General features: G+C 55.4%; 7 protein-coding genes across 7 annotated transcripts; 3 read left to right on the forward strand and 4 right to left on the reverse strand.

Annotated features, from left to right (window-relative positions):
- Nucleotides 1-313: 313 nt before the first annotated feature.
- E0L32_011543 (uncharacterized protein) lies at nt 314-3,735 on the reverse strand (the record flags this gene model as incomplete). Its single annotated transcript, XM_031134284.1, has 4 exons — nt 314-1,525; nt 1,606-1,729; nt 2,466-3,581; nt 3,674-3,735. The coding sequence occupies 4 exons, from the start codon at nt 3,733-3,735 to the stop codon at nt 314-316; spliced, it is 2,514 nt and encodes an 837-aa protein (XP_031000505.1).
- Nucleotides 3,736-4,131: 396 nt separating this feature from the next.
- E0L32_011544 (uncharacterized protein) lies at nt 4,132-5,640 on the reverse strand (the record flags this gene model as incomplete). Its single annotated transcript, XM_031134285.1, has 2 exons — nt 4,132-5,367; nt 5,422-5,640. 2 exons carry the CDS (start codon nt 5,638-5,640, stop codon nt 4,132-4,134), a joined length of 1,455 nt encoding a protein of 484 aa, XP_031000506.1.
- Nucleotides 5,641-6,077: 437 nt separating this feature from the next.
- On the forward strand, nt 6,078-7,787 carry E0L32_011545 (uncharacterized protein; the record flags this gene model as incomplete). The annotated part of the gene is made up of 3 exons (XM_031134286.1): nt 6,078-6,751; nt 6,817-7,275; nt 7,505-7,787. 3 exons carry the CDS (start codon nt 6,078-6,080, stop codon nt 7,785-7,787), a joined length of 1,416 nt encoding a protein of 471 aa, XP_031000507.1.
- Nucleotides 7,788-8,159: 372 nt separating this feature from the next.
- On the reverse strand, nt 8,160-8,828 carry E0L32_011546 (uncharacterized protein; the record flags this gene model as incomplete). The annotated part of the gene is made up of 1 exon (XM_031134287.1): nt 8,160-8,828. The coding sequence occupies one exon, from the start codon at nt 8,826-8,828 to the stop codon at nt 8,160-8,162; it is 669 nt and encodes a 222-aa protein (XP_031000508.1).
- Nucleotides 8,829-10,091: 1,263 nt separating this feature from the next.
- E0L32_011547 (uncharacterized protein) lies at nt 10,092-10,880 on the forward strand (the record flags this gene model as incomplete). The annotated part of the gene is made up of 1 exon (XM_031134288.1): nt 10,092-10,880. The coding sequence occupies one exon, from the start codon at nt 10,092-10,094 to the stop codon at nt 10,878-10,880; it is 789 nt and encodes a 262-aa protein (XP_031000509.1).
- A 714-nt stretch (nt 10,881-11,594) lies between these two features.
- Nucleotides 11,595-13,002, forward strand: E0L32_011548 (uncharacterized protein; the record flags this gene model as incomplete). Its single annotated transcript, XM_031134289.1, has 2 exons — nt 11,595-11,645; nt 11,704-13,002. 2 exons carry the CDS (start codon nt 11,595-11,597, stop codon nt 13,000-13,002), a joined length of 1,350 nt encoding a protein of 449 aa, XP_031000510.1.
- A 460-nt stretch (nt 13,003-13,462) lies between these two features.
- Nucleotides 13,463-13,922, reverse strand: E0L32_011549 (uncharacterized protein; the record flags this gene model as incomplete). Its single annotated transcript, XM_031134290.1, has 2 exons — nt 13,463-13,510; nt 13,581-13,922. 2 exons carry the CDS (start codon nt 13,920-13,922, stop codon nt 13,463-13,465), a joined length of 390 nt encoding a protein of 129 aa, XP_031000511.1.
- Nucleotides 13,923-14,718: the final 796 nt, after the last annotated feature.

Here is a 14,718-nt window from a genome sequence, read left to right on the forward strand (position 1 = left end):
ATGAGGGCTGCGCCTCTTTAGTTCCTTCGCAAACGCCTGAACTCCGTCCGTATTCCATCTAGGTATCTGGGACAGCCGGTAGCCTAGTCCTTCTTGGCAGCCTGCTGGCCAGGATGATGAAATCCACCCAGGTGTGTCCGGCCGGGATCCTTCTCGGATGCCAGAGAGGCTGAGTTGAGATGGTGTCAGCAATGGTGAACATGAATGGTTGGTAAGAAGAAAACACGTCGTCGTGGCTGAAAAGAGACATGAAGTGGAACAGGAAGAGCATTGAACGGCGAAGGAAGGAAAGAGGAGATCAAATGGAAGTCGTCTACATGCCCTTCTTGGATTCACCCACGCGAACGCGGACAGGAGACATGGTCTCGAGTTGGTTGTTGTCGACGTCCCAGCCGGCAGAGCGCAGCGCACCAAGGACAGTATCCTTGGTCTCCTGCGTGATGTAGCCGTGGTGTCCCTCGCTCTCATAGTGGCTGTCCAGGCCGTCCTTAAGAGCCTGGTCAAAGTGGTAGGCGTGGGTCACAGCATCGAACCAGGCCAGTAGTGGACCATGGACGTCGTCGCTGCCCTCCTTCATGGCGATGCGGATGTAGAAGCTAGCTCGCCAGTGCCAGATACCCATGTAGTACGTCTCCGTCTCGAAGACGTAGCGGTGGTATCCCCAGGGATTCCAGTTCATGACGTCGCCGTAGGTGCCGAACTCGCAGGTGCCCTCATAGTCGCCGCTCTTGCTCCACAGGCGGCCACGGCCCTTGAGAAGGATGCTCTCCCGTCTCGAGGCCTGCTCGGGAGTGACAATCTTGCCGTGCTCCAGATATTCCCGGAACACAATCGTCGCTCGCTGCCGGTTCAGGGTGAGCATCTTGACAGCAGAGACTGCGCGGTAGTTCATGTAGAGGTGGATGCCCAGCAAGGTCACCATCCAGCACCACACGGCCTTCTTGTCCTTGACCATGTGGACGACGAGAGTGCCAGTCAGCATGCCGGCGAGGCTCACGACAGTTTCCTGAGACGCTTCCTTGGCGTTCAGCTCTGCGAGATTGCCCACCTTGGCAAAATGAGCCGACAGACTGGCCTTGCTCGCGTTGGCAGACACGCCGCACAGGGACCGGAGGATGCTGGCGGTCACCATGACGGTGATCTTGGGGAAGAGCGGAAGGATCGGCAAGAGCAGATCCAGAAAGAGCGAGCAGTCGTTGAAGATGTCGGCCATGAACCGGTAGGACTTGGCCTCGGGCTCGATGGCCTGTCCCATACGATGGGCAAAGAGGATGGTGGCCAAGCGGGAGAAGGTGTCCTGGATGATCTGGAGAACGAGTGCGGCTGTGGGAGACTGGTCGGCATTGCCGACGCCTAGACCCTCGAGGACAGCACGGTTGGCAAGCAGGGAGGCGATGGAAGAAGAGAATGCCTGCAGGGAATCAAAAAGCTGGTAGGAGAGGTAGTCATCTGTGACGCTGTGGGGGAAGCCGGCAGGCAGGAAGGCGTAGAAGATGGCCTTGCCCAGGGGGACCTTGGTTTTGTCCTGTAGCCAAGGTCAGCAGCACGAACGAGTGAAGGCTCTGATGGCCGCTCAGCTACGAGGCGCCCTTGCTTGAGACATACCACGTTGATGCCCTCCTTCTCAGACTCGGTATATGTGCAGACCACATTACCGGCCTGGTCAATGTCGCAGATGGTGCTCATGTTGCTGCTCCTGGTGACATTTGCCTGGAAGGTGTTTGAGTAACTGCAGGCCAGGTAGGGCTTCTGATAGATCTGTCAAGTGAGGGTGGTAAAGGAAGGGCCAACCTGAACGGGATGGTGAGAGGGGAAGCCGTGGAATGCTGCGGCGCTCAAGGTGAGATGGAGATGAGTGATGCAGGGTAAAGATGAAGGGTCCACAATCTGAAAGGGAGGATGGAGCTTAGGTGACAGGACCTTGATGGTGTTCTCACGCAGAGACTGAAGGGGTTCGATGTTGGCACGCAGACCGAACTGAGAAGAGAGTCAAGATGGGGATGAGTGGAAGGCGACTCCCATGTGCTTGGTCTGCACTTGCTTGACGCGTCTCACAAGTGCAGTGTTGAGCTTAAGATTGACCAGTTTGTCCCCGGATGGAGCATTGTCTGTGCCTGTGCCGCCTGTACCACCCCACTGAAATTAAGAGGCTCTGCCTCCCCCTTAGCGTGATGTAGCGCCCGCCATAACGGGAATCTCCATTGGGGTTGGCGGCCCATTCACTAAATTTAGGCCGACTGCTTTCTCCAACCCTCTGGGGAAGTCCACCTGTACCTTGTAGTCGCTGATCATCCCCTCTTTGAGGTACTTTACTTTTACCATAAAACCAGAAGCATCCATTTATAAAGCAAACCTTCATCTACGAGGCGTAGATGACAGGAGAGCACAGCTGGTATCAATCATATAGGTATCAGTTTTTTTTTTGTATCTAGCGAACCTGCACCCAGGGCTAGCCTCAGTCTCACCGCTTCGCCGGCTCTCCGTTCTCCTCGACCAGGAAGATATCCGTCTTCTCCGGACCTTCGCCAACGCCAGTCATGATGACCCTGCTGACTCCTTCTTTCAAGATGGAAGCCACCGTCTCGTTCAGAGCGATGCCAGATTTCAATGACGTGGCACCCTCCTTCCACCCGCTAGCACCGCCGACGACAGCAGCAAAGGTGCCAACCACGGCCTCGGCATCCTTCTCGAGGTAGTAGATGACGGCGTTCGGGCCGGCGTCGAATGTGTACGCAGCCACGGTCTTGCCAGCGGCCTCGTTGACGGCCTCGACCGCCCGTACCGCCGCCCGCGACACGTCGTTCATGTAGTATATGGGAGGATACGAGTCGGAGCAGGTGGAGTGGAACGAGTTGGAGTCGCGCATCGTGACCTCGGCAAAGGCCCCAAAGTCCTTGTCCTGGATGGCCTTCTCCATCTTGGCCATGTTGGCGGGGACCACCTCGCGCACGCGCTGCTGGAAGAGGCTCGACGTGGCCACGGTCTGCTGCATGCCCGACGTGGAGCCGACGTCCTTCTTGGCCGCCGACACGACGAGAATGAGGGCGCGCATCTCGGGCCAGTGCGACGCCGGCGCCACCTGCTCGGCCAGGGAGTCGCTGCCGTCCGCGGCCTGGCCCATCCTCCACGCCACGTAACCGCCGAACAGACTGCGACAGGCCGAGCCGGACCCTTGGCGGGCGATCAGGCTCAGCTGCGAAGGGTTGTCGGTGAGCTCGTAGAGGTTGGCGATGGCGCGCACCAGGGCGGCGAACCCGGCGGCCGACGAGGCCAGGCCAGCCGCGGTCGGGAAGTTGTTCTCGGAGACGAGTCTCAGGGGCATGGCGCTGAGCTTGGGGAGGGATGAGTCGGTGGCCTCGAGGGCGGCGCGGCGGGCGCGCAAGGCGCGGAAGCAGGCCTGGATTCGTGCGCCCGAGACATCGGAGGGTTCGCCGTTGAGGAGGAGGGTGTCGCCCTGCTCGGAGGGGTAGGAGGAGGAGCAGGATGCGGTGGTGAGGGTGCGCAGATCGGACTGGGCGAGGGTGACGGAGAGGGACGAGTTGGTCGGCAGGTTGAGCTTGGTATCTCGCTTCCCCCAGTACCTAGAGTGCAGAAAGGAACCATAGGTCAGGACTCTGCTCGCAGACACAACGCGCGAAGGGGGAGGGCCGGGGCGTGGAGCATCCTGACTTACTTGACGACGGCGATGTTGACCGGGGCCGTGGTGCTGGCCCGGTAGACCTTGGTGTCTGCCATGGTTCAAGGCAAGTGGGAACAGTCGACGATGCTATGCTCAACTTGTGCCTTGACGAATTGGGGGCGAGATACCAGTCCTGCCTCTGTCGTTTGGTGAATGTGGTTTCGCAATGGAGGCGGTCAAGTGGAAAAGGAGATTTCGCCCACCCTCTAGTGAGTTAAGAAAGTTGGCGGGGTCGAGATTGATCGAGGGGACCAAACTCCCAAGGATTAAGTGTGGGGCAGGAGCATTTCACGCCTGACCACATTCATACATCAATGGATGCTTTAACTCTCTGATCAGAGTGGGCTCGACCTTTGATGTCGAGAGGGTTTTTGATCATCGATGATCACTAACCAGCCTAGAATTCCGTGCGTCTAGCTATCGGATTTACCTAGGTACGGAACAGAGACCGCTCAAGTGCTGGCATATCCCAGAACCGCCAGTTCTGCATCCACTCTCCTCCAGACTGCAGACGTCAGGACTGCATTTGCCCAGACGTTCCCTGCGGCATCCTTCCCGAGGAAATTGAAGACATTGCGCACCGCCAGGCTCGTCTTGCCCAGCATCATCACCTGCATGTAGACGGGTCTTCCCGTGCCGCTACTACTGCCGTCGCCGCCTTTGGCCACGGCAGGACCAAAGTCGGCCACCTCAAAGAACTTGCCCTTCATCCAGTTGGAGAAGACGACCAGCTGCGCGCTTGGATCGCCCACGACGGGTGGTTGCTTGCCCTCCCCTTGCCGCCCCGTCCTTTGCGCCATCGTCCGCGCCGCCGCCGCCACCTGGCCCGGAGCCACCTGCGCCGCCAGTGACCGCCGGATGGCGAGGGCCATCTCGCCCATCGGTGCCTCGTGCACCACGCCGCCCCTGAACGTCGTGAAGGCCGGGAAAACTAGGTTCTGCACGTAGGCGCCACCAAGGTCAAACACGCCGGCCGGCGCCCGCGACCGCATCTCCACCACGTTCATGGCGCTGACCGGCCGCTTGCTGTCGGCCGTCGCCACACGTGTGCACCACGCCGTCAGCACGTCCCCGTCGCTGAGAAACGTGCCGGCGTCGAGTTCGGCGGTGGCGCGCTGCCGGAGGTTTGTCACGGTGCGCTCCGGAAAGAAGATGATGCGCTGCTCCGTAGACGGGTGCCACAGTATGCCAATCAGGAAGCGGATGGCGAATATGACCACGCCCACGCCGCTGAGAACCAGGTCGCGTAGCGCCCAAGGCTCGCAATCGGTCTCGGAAAGCGCGAGCATCGTCTCGAGCGGGTCGGTGCGGTACCCCAGGAAGGGCCTAACTTGGTCCTCCCGGCCGGCGAGAACATGGCACCAGTTCTTGAGGAGATCATGACAGCCCATCGCGTCCGACATGGTGTGAGGCCAAATCAGGTCAACAAGTGTCGCATCGGTGAAGGAGAGTACGTGAAGGCCAAGCTGGGGGAGGTCGGAGTACAAGAGCTCATCAAGGTCGGTCACATCCGGTTCAGCAAAGTTGGTGAGAATGGGCCGGCTCCAAGGGTTGGCGGTGGCCACTGGGATGCGTGACACAATAGGATGTTCACTGAGCTTGATGTCGTATGAAGTGTGTCTGTACCGAAAGGCAGGGCGCTCAGTCGTGAAGATTGTAGGGACGTGTATTTCCAGTTTGCCGCCGGCCTAGTCCGGTGTCAATCACTCGTTATGCAGAACGCGCTTGGGTTATCACGGTACATCAAGTCTGAGCCTGCCACCTATCTTCCTCCAGTCGCCAGTCCTCAGGAGGGCCTCCAGAGAGCTCCTGAGCTTCTCAGCATCGAGAACAGCATCGAAGTGCAGGGTCCAATTCAGCATGATGCCGCGGTTCGCCGATGTGTCGTCCAGCGCAAAGGCCGGGATGACTTCATCGGAAGGGATGCGCCTCGGCGCCGATCTTGCACTCCAGCCGAACATTCTCGGCAAGCTGAGCCTTGAGAATTAGGATACAGCGCCTTGGGCAGGAGGGCAAAGTCGCTCTGCGGCCAAACACGACACGACGAAGCAGCGCCACAACGCGAATTCATGGGTGAGATAAGGTTATTGCTTCGCGGGACTACCCTTGGTAGGTAAGTTCTTTCGAGTCCCATCGTTTATTGCAGATTGAGAGATTGCGGAGGATTCGTCTGGCAAGCTTGTCCACCACGATGACCCTCAAGCGAGGACTAAAATCTCACCACCAACGGACGGATCCTTCGTGCTAGCTACGTATGTCTCAGCCTTATAAAACCCATCCCCAAATGCGATGGCTTGTTTTCTGTTCCCGACTTGTTGATTGTCAGTCGTTCCCTGACCATTTCCTCTCGTCCGCCACTGTTTGCAGATACCCTGTGGATCGGTGCCCTACGCAGGTGATGTTGTCAGCTCGCGGCTTCTCCGCCGCGATAGCGATCTTGCTGGCCCTTGTCGCCCTGCTTGTCGCGAATCGGTCAGGGGGCCAAGGGGAAGAAATTTACACTCCGCCAGTGCAGGGCGCAAACAACACCGTTTTGTTCATCGTCTTGCCGCATCATGGGTTCTCAAATGTCCACTTGGCCACCTCCCAGGCCCTGCTTGAGCGCCATCCTGGCATCAAACAGCATTATGCGTCCTTTCCCCTCCTCGAGAAGAAGGTCCAGCGCCTATCCCAACTGGCGATAGCTAAGCGGCAGGGCGCACAGGCCATAGACTTTCACGCACTCACGTCTGGCCGGGACTATATTGATATCCTCGCCGAGAGATTGAGCGACAACAGCAGCGAGGCCCATAGCAGCCCTCCCGGGTTGCAGGGCATCGATGAACTCTGTGGCAGGATGGAGCTGTACCTCTCGCCATGGCCCGCCGAGGAATACATGGACTTGTATCGCGAGATGACGGCGCTGATCCACAGGATTGACCCCGCCGTTGTCGTTCTCGACCACCAGTTCGTGATTGCCATGGACGCTGCCCGGCAGAACAACAGGCTGCATGCAGTCATCTCTCCCAACGAGCCGCTGGACATGTTTACAGGTGTTCAGCCTCGCGGCGGCTTCTTTTGGAAATACCCAGTGTAAGGGTCATGATCATGTGTTCCCGTCCCTGCAAGAGACTCGTTCTAATATGTCCTGACGGCAGTGTCGGCTCAGGAATATCCTTTCCAGTGCCTTGGTCTCAGGTCCCAACTAACATGTACCTCGCATTCCGACTCGTTTCCAAGGCATTGAATATGAAAGGCCTGAAGGAGAAGAGGAAGTATTTCGAACAACACGGCCTGACCGATTCGTTTGATATCCTCAAGCTGTATCGGAAAGACACACCCATCATCTTTCCGTCGATGCAAGGAGCCAATGTGCCTCTAGACTTTATCCCCCAAAACGTCTCAGAAGTAGGCCCGATCGTCTTATCGGTGGCCACAGCTGCAGAGCAAGACAGCCAGCTCTACGCATGGCTCGAGCAAGCGCCAACAGTTTTGATCAATCTCGGGAGCACCGTGGAATACACCAAGCCCAAGGCAATCGCCATGGCCGATGCTATCAAGCAGATTCTGGATCAGAGCAGCGTGCAGGTATTGTGGAAGCTCAACAAGGGCGACGGGTATGAAGACAAAGATATGATGTTACTGCAGACCTACATCGCCGACGGGCGGCTCAAGATAGAGAGTTGGCTTTTAGTCGACCCGACATCGCTCCTGGAGAGCGGGCATGTCGTTGTCTTCGTACATCACGGGGGGGCAAACTGCTATCATGAGAGTGTATTGTGAGTGTTGTCCCCCCCCCCCCCCCTGTTCTTCTTTGTGTACTGCTTTGCTAATCCTTTGCAACAGTGGCGGCGTAGCACATGTCGTTCTCCCTCTGTGGGCAGACTTGTACAATTTTGCAGCCATGGTCGAGCCGCTTGGCATCGGGCGTTGGGCATGCTCCGAAATCCCGCTCTCTTGGACTGGGGAGTGCATCAGTGATGCTGTGCTTCAAGTTATTGCCGATGATGATAAGGGCAAAGCAATCCGGGAGAAGGCGCGACTTTTGGGGGTCGATGCCCGGAAGATGCCAGGCCGGTATGGTGCAGCAAGCATCGTCGCGAAACTGGCAGGTTCAGGCAAGGCATAGACAGAGTTCTTCATAGATTTCAAGAGTTGACAGACTGTATTATTGTAGTCCGAGATCGAACGTATATAGACTAGACAAACTTGTTTCAATTGGGCCTATGACCTCGCTCGTCGCATTGATAATCACTCTTCAGCATATATGATAGCCTTGTAGGCAGTATCAGTCTACATTGTCTACATTGTCTACGTTCTTCCTCGTATGAGGAATCTCAAACCATCTTCATTCAGGCCCTCCGGCAGCATATCACATACTGTTCACTCCGCTTAGATGAATCCGAACATGCCATAACGTAGCTTGTTGGTAGAAACCTGCGCAATTGTTAGCGCTGTCATGTTTCGATCTTCGTAAGGGTCAAACCTTGGCCGTAGACGCTTATCTGAACCATCTTGGGAGGCTTAGGTCGGGGTTTTGCCAGTAGTCGTGCTGCTGTTCGAGTGGCTGCCATGCCTGGTACAGAGTCCTAGGAGCATGGCACTCAGTGCAGGCGTGGCCATTCTCTTGCGGGCAGCACTGGCAAGACATGCCACCTTGATGAACAAGGTACGCGCGCCCCTCATCCAGGACCATCTCCACTGGCGCAAGTCGAACTCCTGGGTCTCTTCCCGGATGGCGATGGTGGAGGCTCTGGGAAGGCTGGTTGGGTTCCTGACTGGTCGTGCTGTCCCTGGTGACAGGACTCGTAAAGAACTCGGGGAGAATCGGTGGCCTTTCATGGGGAAAAGTGGTTCCTGAGGAACTTGGAGAGACAGAGTCGTCGCCCATGCTCGAACGCGCGTTTCCTGGAACAGAGACTCCCGAGGTGTGGCGCTGTCCTTGTTGGTGATAGTAGTTGGTCAATCCCGAGCGATTTGGCACAGGTTGATGAGTTGCTGATGCTGTGAGGTCGCTTATGCCGTCCGACTGTGAAATGGTACCATTGCTCTCGTCGTAGTGTGCATCTTCCGTAGCCATTCTCCGCGAACTGCGGGAGTTGAGAAGCGGTGTGCTGGCGATGGTCAGGTCATTGATGCTGGTTAGACTGGGCACAAGAGAGAACTCCATTCTGGCGGTGACAATACGAGGACTTTGGTGTTGTCAAGATGCGTCGGATAAATGTAAGTCTTGATGATGGTAGAGAATGAGCCGTTCGAGTTGCGATGCTTTGCAAGTTCTGGCAAATTCGAGACAAGAATTCAGCAAGCCTTGACGCAGATGACATGTATCTTTGTACCTGTATTTTGAGAGGATTAGAGTCGTTAACGTTGGTAGCGAACCTCGGGGTGCTCATTATCGAGTTAATTTGATGACTGTTAACCAACAAACTTGCGCTCGGAGCCAGACACCAAGATTGTTCAACTACGGTAAGTACAGGGTTGTTTGATGCTCCTCCAACTCGAATCTTTGCTAAATCATCTGTCGAGTCCTGTTCTGATGGTGTTGATCACAGAGCATCGTCCTAATTTGCGAGGTGCTTGGGGAAAGCGACTTGGCGGCCAGACAACACGACGGCCGCCTTCGCTTTTGCAGGCCATCTCCTTTGATCCTCGACGTTCTTTTTTGAGGTTTGGGTGGGCCATTGGTAGGATTCGTTTGGCTGAGCCACAACCGCATTCGCATTCCGCATGGTCAGATACACGCACATTACCTAGCGTCATCCATTAAGTCGGTGGGCCTTAAAATGCAGCTTTGACATAATCTCTCTAGAGCTGATTCCTCTCCTCGTTCTCGTTCAAATCCGCAGAACACACAAGTCAGTATCCATCAGATTCTAAAGGTCATGTCTGCTTCTCCAACCAGGACTGCCAGCGACGGGGACCAGCCGCCCCCTAAACCACGCCATGCCAAGTTGTTCCACAGAAAGTGTCGGACTGGCTGCAAGAAATGCAGGGCCCGGCGGGTAAAGGTACAGATGCAACCTCTACAGACCAGTGCCCGATATTGGCATTGTCCACCTCGCTGACGCCGACGCCGTCCACCTGTATACAGTGCGATGAAACTAAGCCAAAGTGCGGCAATTGCACGAGGCTAGATCTAGAGTGCATTTACGGACAGCCCGCCGAAGCAAACAACCTAGAGTCTCCAACTCGGACTAGACAAGACCAGAATTCCGGGGCATTGTCCATTCTCCCGGAAACCGAAGCCCGCCGGAAACTCGAACTACGCCTGTTTTATCACTACACAGCGGAGACAGGCCCGTCGCTGCCCGTCGACTCTGCTTCCCAAGACATTTGGGGTCCGGAGATTTGTCGCCTGGCCTTCGAATCCGATGCGGTGCTCTATAGCATCTATCTCCTGTCGGCCCTGCATATGCTTTACAAATCGGGGATGACCGACGACGTCGCCAGGGAGCATGTCTCAACATACCTTGACATGGCCATCCACGAGCACAACAGGGATGTCGGCAACCTGAGTGTGACCAATGTGGATTCTGCGTGCCTTACCTCTAGCGCGCTCCGGATTCACAGCTTCATGAAGCTACGGTACCGCCCGTTGAGCCCTTATACTCCCCCGGTCGACTGGCTGCGGATGACGGGGGCTACGCGTCTCATGTTTGCAAACGCCATGTTCCTGGCTAAAGACAACCCAGACTCGGTGGGCTGCAGGATGACATCTTTCACCAACCAGTATCGGGAAGACAGGGACAATCTCCGTCATCTTGACGAGTTCCAACACCTTCTCCGCAAGCAGGAGCCCCACGGTCTTGCTGAGCCCTGGGACGCTGAGGTCTGCCGCGCATACCAGACTGCGCTGAGTTGTGTTGGAGACATTTGGAGGTTCAGATATCACAATGTCTTGCCTGCTGGCGTAGCTCGGCAACTGGTTATATTTCCAGTGCTCTTGGATGACAAGTTCTTTGACCTGGTAGCCGAGCGGCGACCCCGAGCCCTGGTCATCCTAGCACACTACTTCGCCATGCTACTTGTCCTTCGGGGACTGTGGTATGTGGGCATGACTGGTGTTTATGAAGTCCATGCCATAGCTGAATATCTGCCTCGAGAGTGGCGGACCATGCTGAGAGAGCCGCTGTTATTAGTCGAGAATGTTGATTCCTTCCCAGATGTGATGAGGGGCACCCCTGGCAAATGGCCGACGGCCGACGTAATTTGGCCATAGAGTTCAATTCAAGCAGGCTTCTCACTTAACTATGGCATTCATTGAAGATCAAGTCACACTCTCCAAGCAATATCGAACTTTCATCCAACACACGTATCAATTCAACCTGTGCTGCTCATTCAAGAATGCTCATACATGATGGCCGCCTTGGTGCGAGGTATTCCTAAGTCGGCCGGACGAACAAGTTACTGGCGAGGATACCCTTTACACCATCGGCAAATACTAGCATCCAAGAAAATGCCAGCACTCATTCGCATTCGGAAGAGATCTCGGTAGTGGGGTGGGGTGAAGGATGGTCGATCGGGGTCGGCGGATACAAATAAGATTTAAGATTGAGGAGAGTTGCGGACAACACCAATCATGCTTCTCACTCGCTGTGGATGGGACCCATCTAAACGAGAACGAGCTGGGCATGTGGAGTTGCCGATAGGGCTGAGCCGACACTGGTCCCTTCTCAGTACAGCATTCGTCTTCCGTTCATTCATCTGACTGCGGCCGGACCATCGACATGCGTCATCTCGCACTCGGAAAACATGGACTTCATTGCAAAGATGGCCGGGATGAAGAGGATGCTGGGACAGTTCAGCATAAATACAGGCTCCTCAACCCCCCTCTGATGGCACTGGAAACAAGAGATCCAAACCAACACTCGTAATAACAACTACATCATCAGCCATTAACCTCTATCTTTGAAAGCTAGCCCCCCCAAGCAACATGAGAATCTCTCGAATTTTCCTTATCTTTGGCACTGCCAGTCTCTGCGTGGTAAGTCTTGCTACTACTCAAGATATTGGTTCACACCAAGTCACTGACGCACTCCAAGGCATCCGCCGTTCCGAGAAGCAGCAAACCTCATTCCAGCTTCAAGAGAAGCGATAATGCGACAAATCCCATGTTTCAACTCAGCACCGACGCTGACTTCAACTTCGAGATCCTTCGTGTTCTGTCGATGGCGCCGTACGAGGGAGCCGACATTGGCGAGGTGCTTGTCGCCGCTAAAGAGATTGAGCCAGGCGATTTTGAGAGCTTCTACAACGGTTTCAACAACCTTGCCCTCCGCGCCGAGAAGATCGCACGTGCTATTGATCCACGTCGGCACCCTGTCTCTGCACGCAATGCGCTCTTCAAGCTTTCGAACTACTACAGGTCGGCCGACTTCTTCCTCCACGGTAATTGGAGCGATCCGCGGATCAACGCCTTGTGGGAGAAGCAACTCTCGGCTTTCAACGATGCCATGGCCTTGATGACGGTCCCGGGCGAGCGCATAACCATCCACGCCAAGGACGGCGGCTTTGACATCCCGGCAATCTTCTTCGGCACCGGCCTGCCCGGACGACGCCCCACTCTCATTGCGTGCAACGGCTACGACGGCTCGCAGGAGGAGATGTATCACGTAATTGGCCAAGCCGCTCTCCAGCGCGGCATGAACTTCATCGCCTACGAGGGGCCCGGACAGCCAACTGTGCGTCGCGAGCAGAACCTTGGCTTCATCCCAGAGTGGGAGAAAGTCGTCTCTCCTGTCATAGACTACGCCCTCGAGCGGCCAGAGGTTGACGGCGATGCCATCGCTCTGATGGGCTTCTCATTTGGTGGCTACCTAGTGCCCAGGGCCGCGGCGTTTGACCACCGTGCGGCTGCTATTATGGCCGTTGATGGCATATACGACTTTGGACAGTCTATCCTTAAACATCTCCCCGAGGAGCTCCAGCAGATCTTTTCCTCCGGCGATGCTGAGAAGTTCAATGCCATCCTGAGCAAGGTCATCGCCGACCCGACTACTGTGACTTCATTCCGATGGGGTGTACAGCAAGGCTCTTGGGCTCTCAAGGCCAAGACACCCTTCGAGTTCATGACCAAGGCTCAAGCATACAACCTGACTGGTCTAACAGACAAGATCACGACACCGGTTTTCGTGGGAGATGCCCAGCTTGACGGTTTCTTCCTCGGCCAGGGCAAAGAGCTGGCAGATCACATCGGCGGCATGACCACATACCACCAGTTCGAGGCTATTGACGGGGCCGGCGAGCATTGTGCGATTGGTGCGACTGTCTATCAGAACCAAGTCCTACTTGACTGGTTTGAGGATATTATCCACCAACCCAAGAATTGCATCAGACCTTAAATGCCGTAGCTTGATTGGTCACATTTATACATGTGATTTTCACATGTTTTACCAGTCTGCATTGTAAGACCGGGTCTTTTCGGGTTTACAGTTCTCTTGCCCACTGAAGAAGATACAAGAATCTCATTTGATTTTAGGGATGTCAATGCCACAGATGTCAATGAGTATTACGCCAGCACAGAATGGGATCAGCTGTTCAGGGAATAAGTCAGGTTAGAAGAATAAACTAAAGCTAAGAAGCTGGAAAACAAGAACTAAGAGAGTGACAAGTTCCCGAGGCCTCAGGACTTTGCAGAAAAGAAGAAGTGAATCCCATGCGTTGGTATCCCCCCAATACTGCAAGCAACAACATCGCGAGAGCAGCGGGTAGTAGCAAGCAACAGCTCCAGACTCCTGTCCCATACGCTTTTGACTCCGAGCGCAAAGAATTGGCAAGCTGGATCTCTCGAGAAAAACACGCTTAGCCGAGCTTGACGCAGTTGAGAGCGTTGATGTTGATAAGAGCACCCTAGACATAGTTAGTACTTGTTTCTTGATAATCCGCCATATGCCTTTTGCTAGACTGGGGAAGAACATACGACAGCGCTGTTGGTCTCGCAGCAGTAGGAGCTGCCAGAGCAGGAACCGCCGAGGATGGAGACGGTGCAGAGGATGCCGCCGAGCAGGCCGTCGCAGCAGACTTGCTTCGAGTTGTCGTTGGTGCACTTGGGGCTGGTGGAGCCGTTGGGAGAGGGAGCAGCGCTGACGGCCACGGCGGCGGCGAGGATAGCGAGGGTCTTGGAGAACTGCATTTTGATTTGAGGGTAGGAAGTTTGACTTCGAAGAGAGAAGTGAAAGTGTTTGAAGGTGGGCTGGTTGGAGTCTTGGATGCTGAAGCTGGTGCTGATGCTGGATGAGGAGAGAGAAGTCTGGATGACCATGGTGGGAGAGGAAGGGGGTTTATATAGACTTTCAGGCGTCGTTATGACTGTCGAAGATGGAGTTGACATTGAGAATTCAAGGCTTCCAACAATGCACCCTCGATGTCTCATGATGATCGACGTAACCATTTCCCAAAGATGATCCTCGGTTCCGATGATCCTGTTCAGCGTACCAATGAATCATCATCACGCCTGTGCCGCCAGTGACTACCTCGATGGTTTGTAGTACAAGTCCAAGGTTGATTTCTGGGCGTGGAGCCTGTTAGGCACATGGCTCCAAGACCTCTCGACTTCTTGATGAGGAAATCATCATGAAGATCATCAAGAGAAACGGCACAGAACCTTGACACTTGCACACCACTGCTCCACTCCGCGACTACATGGCCGAGCTGAAGGCTGAAGTGGATTGTAGACCATGCTGCGCGTATCCGTGGCTGCTTCACATTGTTGATCTCTTTCGCTCGGGCCTATCAATGACCCTTCCCAAGAAGATTTGAGATCTTACACCACGGTCACGAAGGCACACGTAGGACCAGAACTCAGGGGCTCATAAAGCCATAGACGTCAGAGGCAGGCCCTTCACGTTTCTGTGCCTTATAATCGGGTCCGCTGCTTGGGCAAACCTCACAAAGGGGCAGCATGATGACGGCTGTGGCGCGAAGGAGATGTCGTGTTCGACGCACGAGGCAGCTCATTCATGATTCCAGGCTCCACGAGCCCCCCTGCTGGTACCTGAGCGGCGAGTCTGGGCGCGAGGGCGCTCTCATGCGTGCATTCACGGATAGGAACGGGTCCA

The sequence above is a fragment of the Thyridium curvatum genome (genome assembly GCF_004353045.1).
Source record: "Thyridium curvatum strain D216 chromosome Unknown NODE_109_length_111707_cov_65.997051, whole genome shotgun sequence".
NCBI lineage: Eukaryota > Fungi > Ascomycota > Sordariomycetes > Thyridiales > Thyridiaceae > Thyridium > Thyridium curvatum.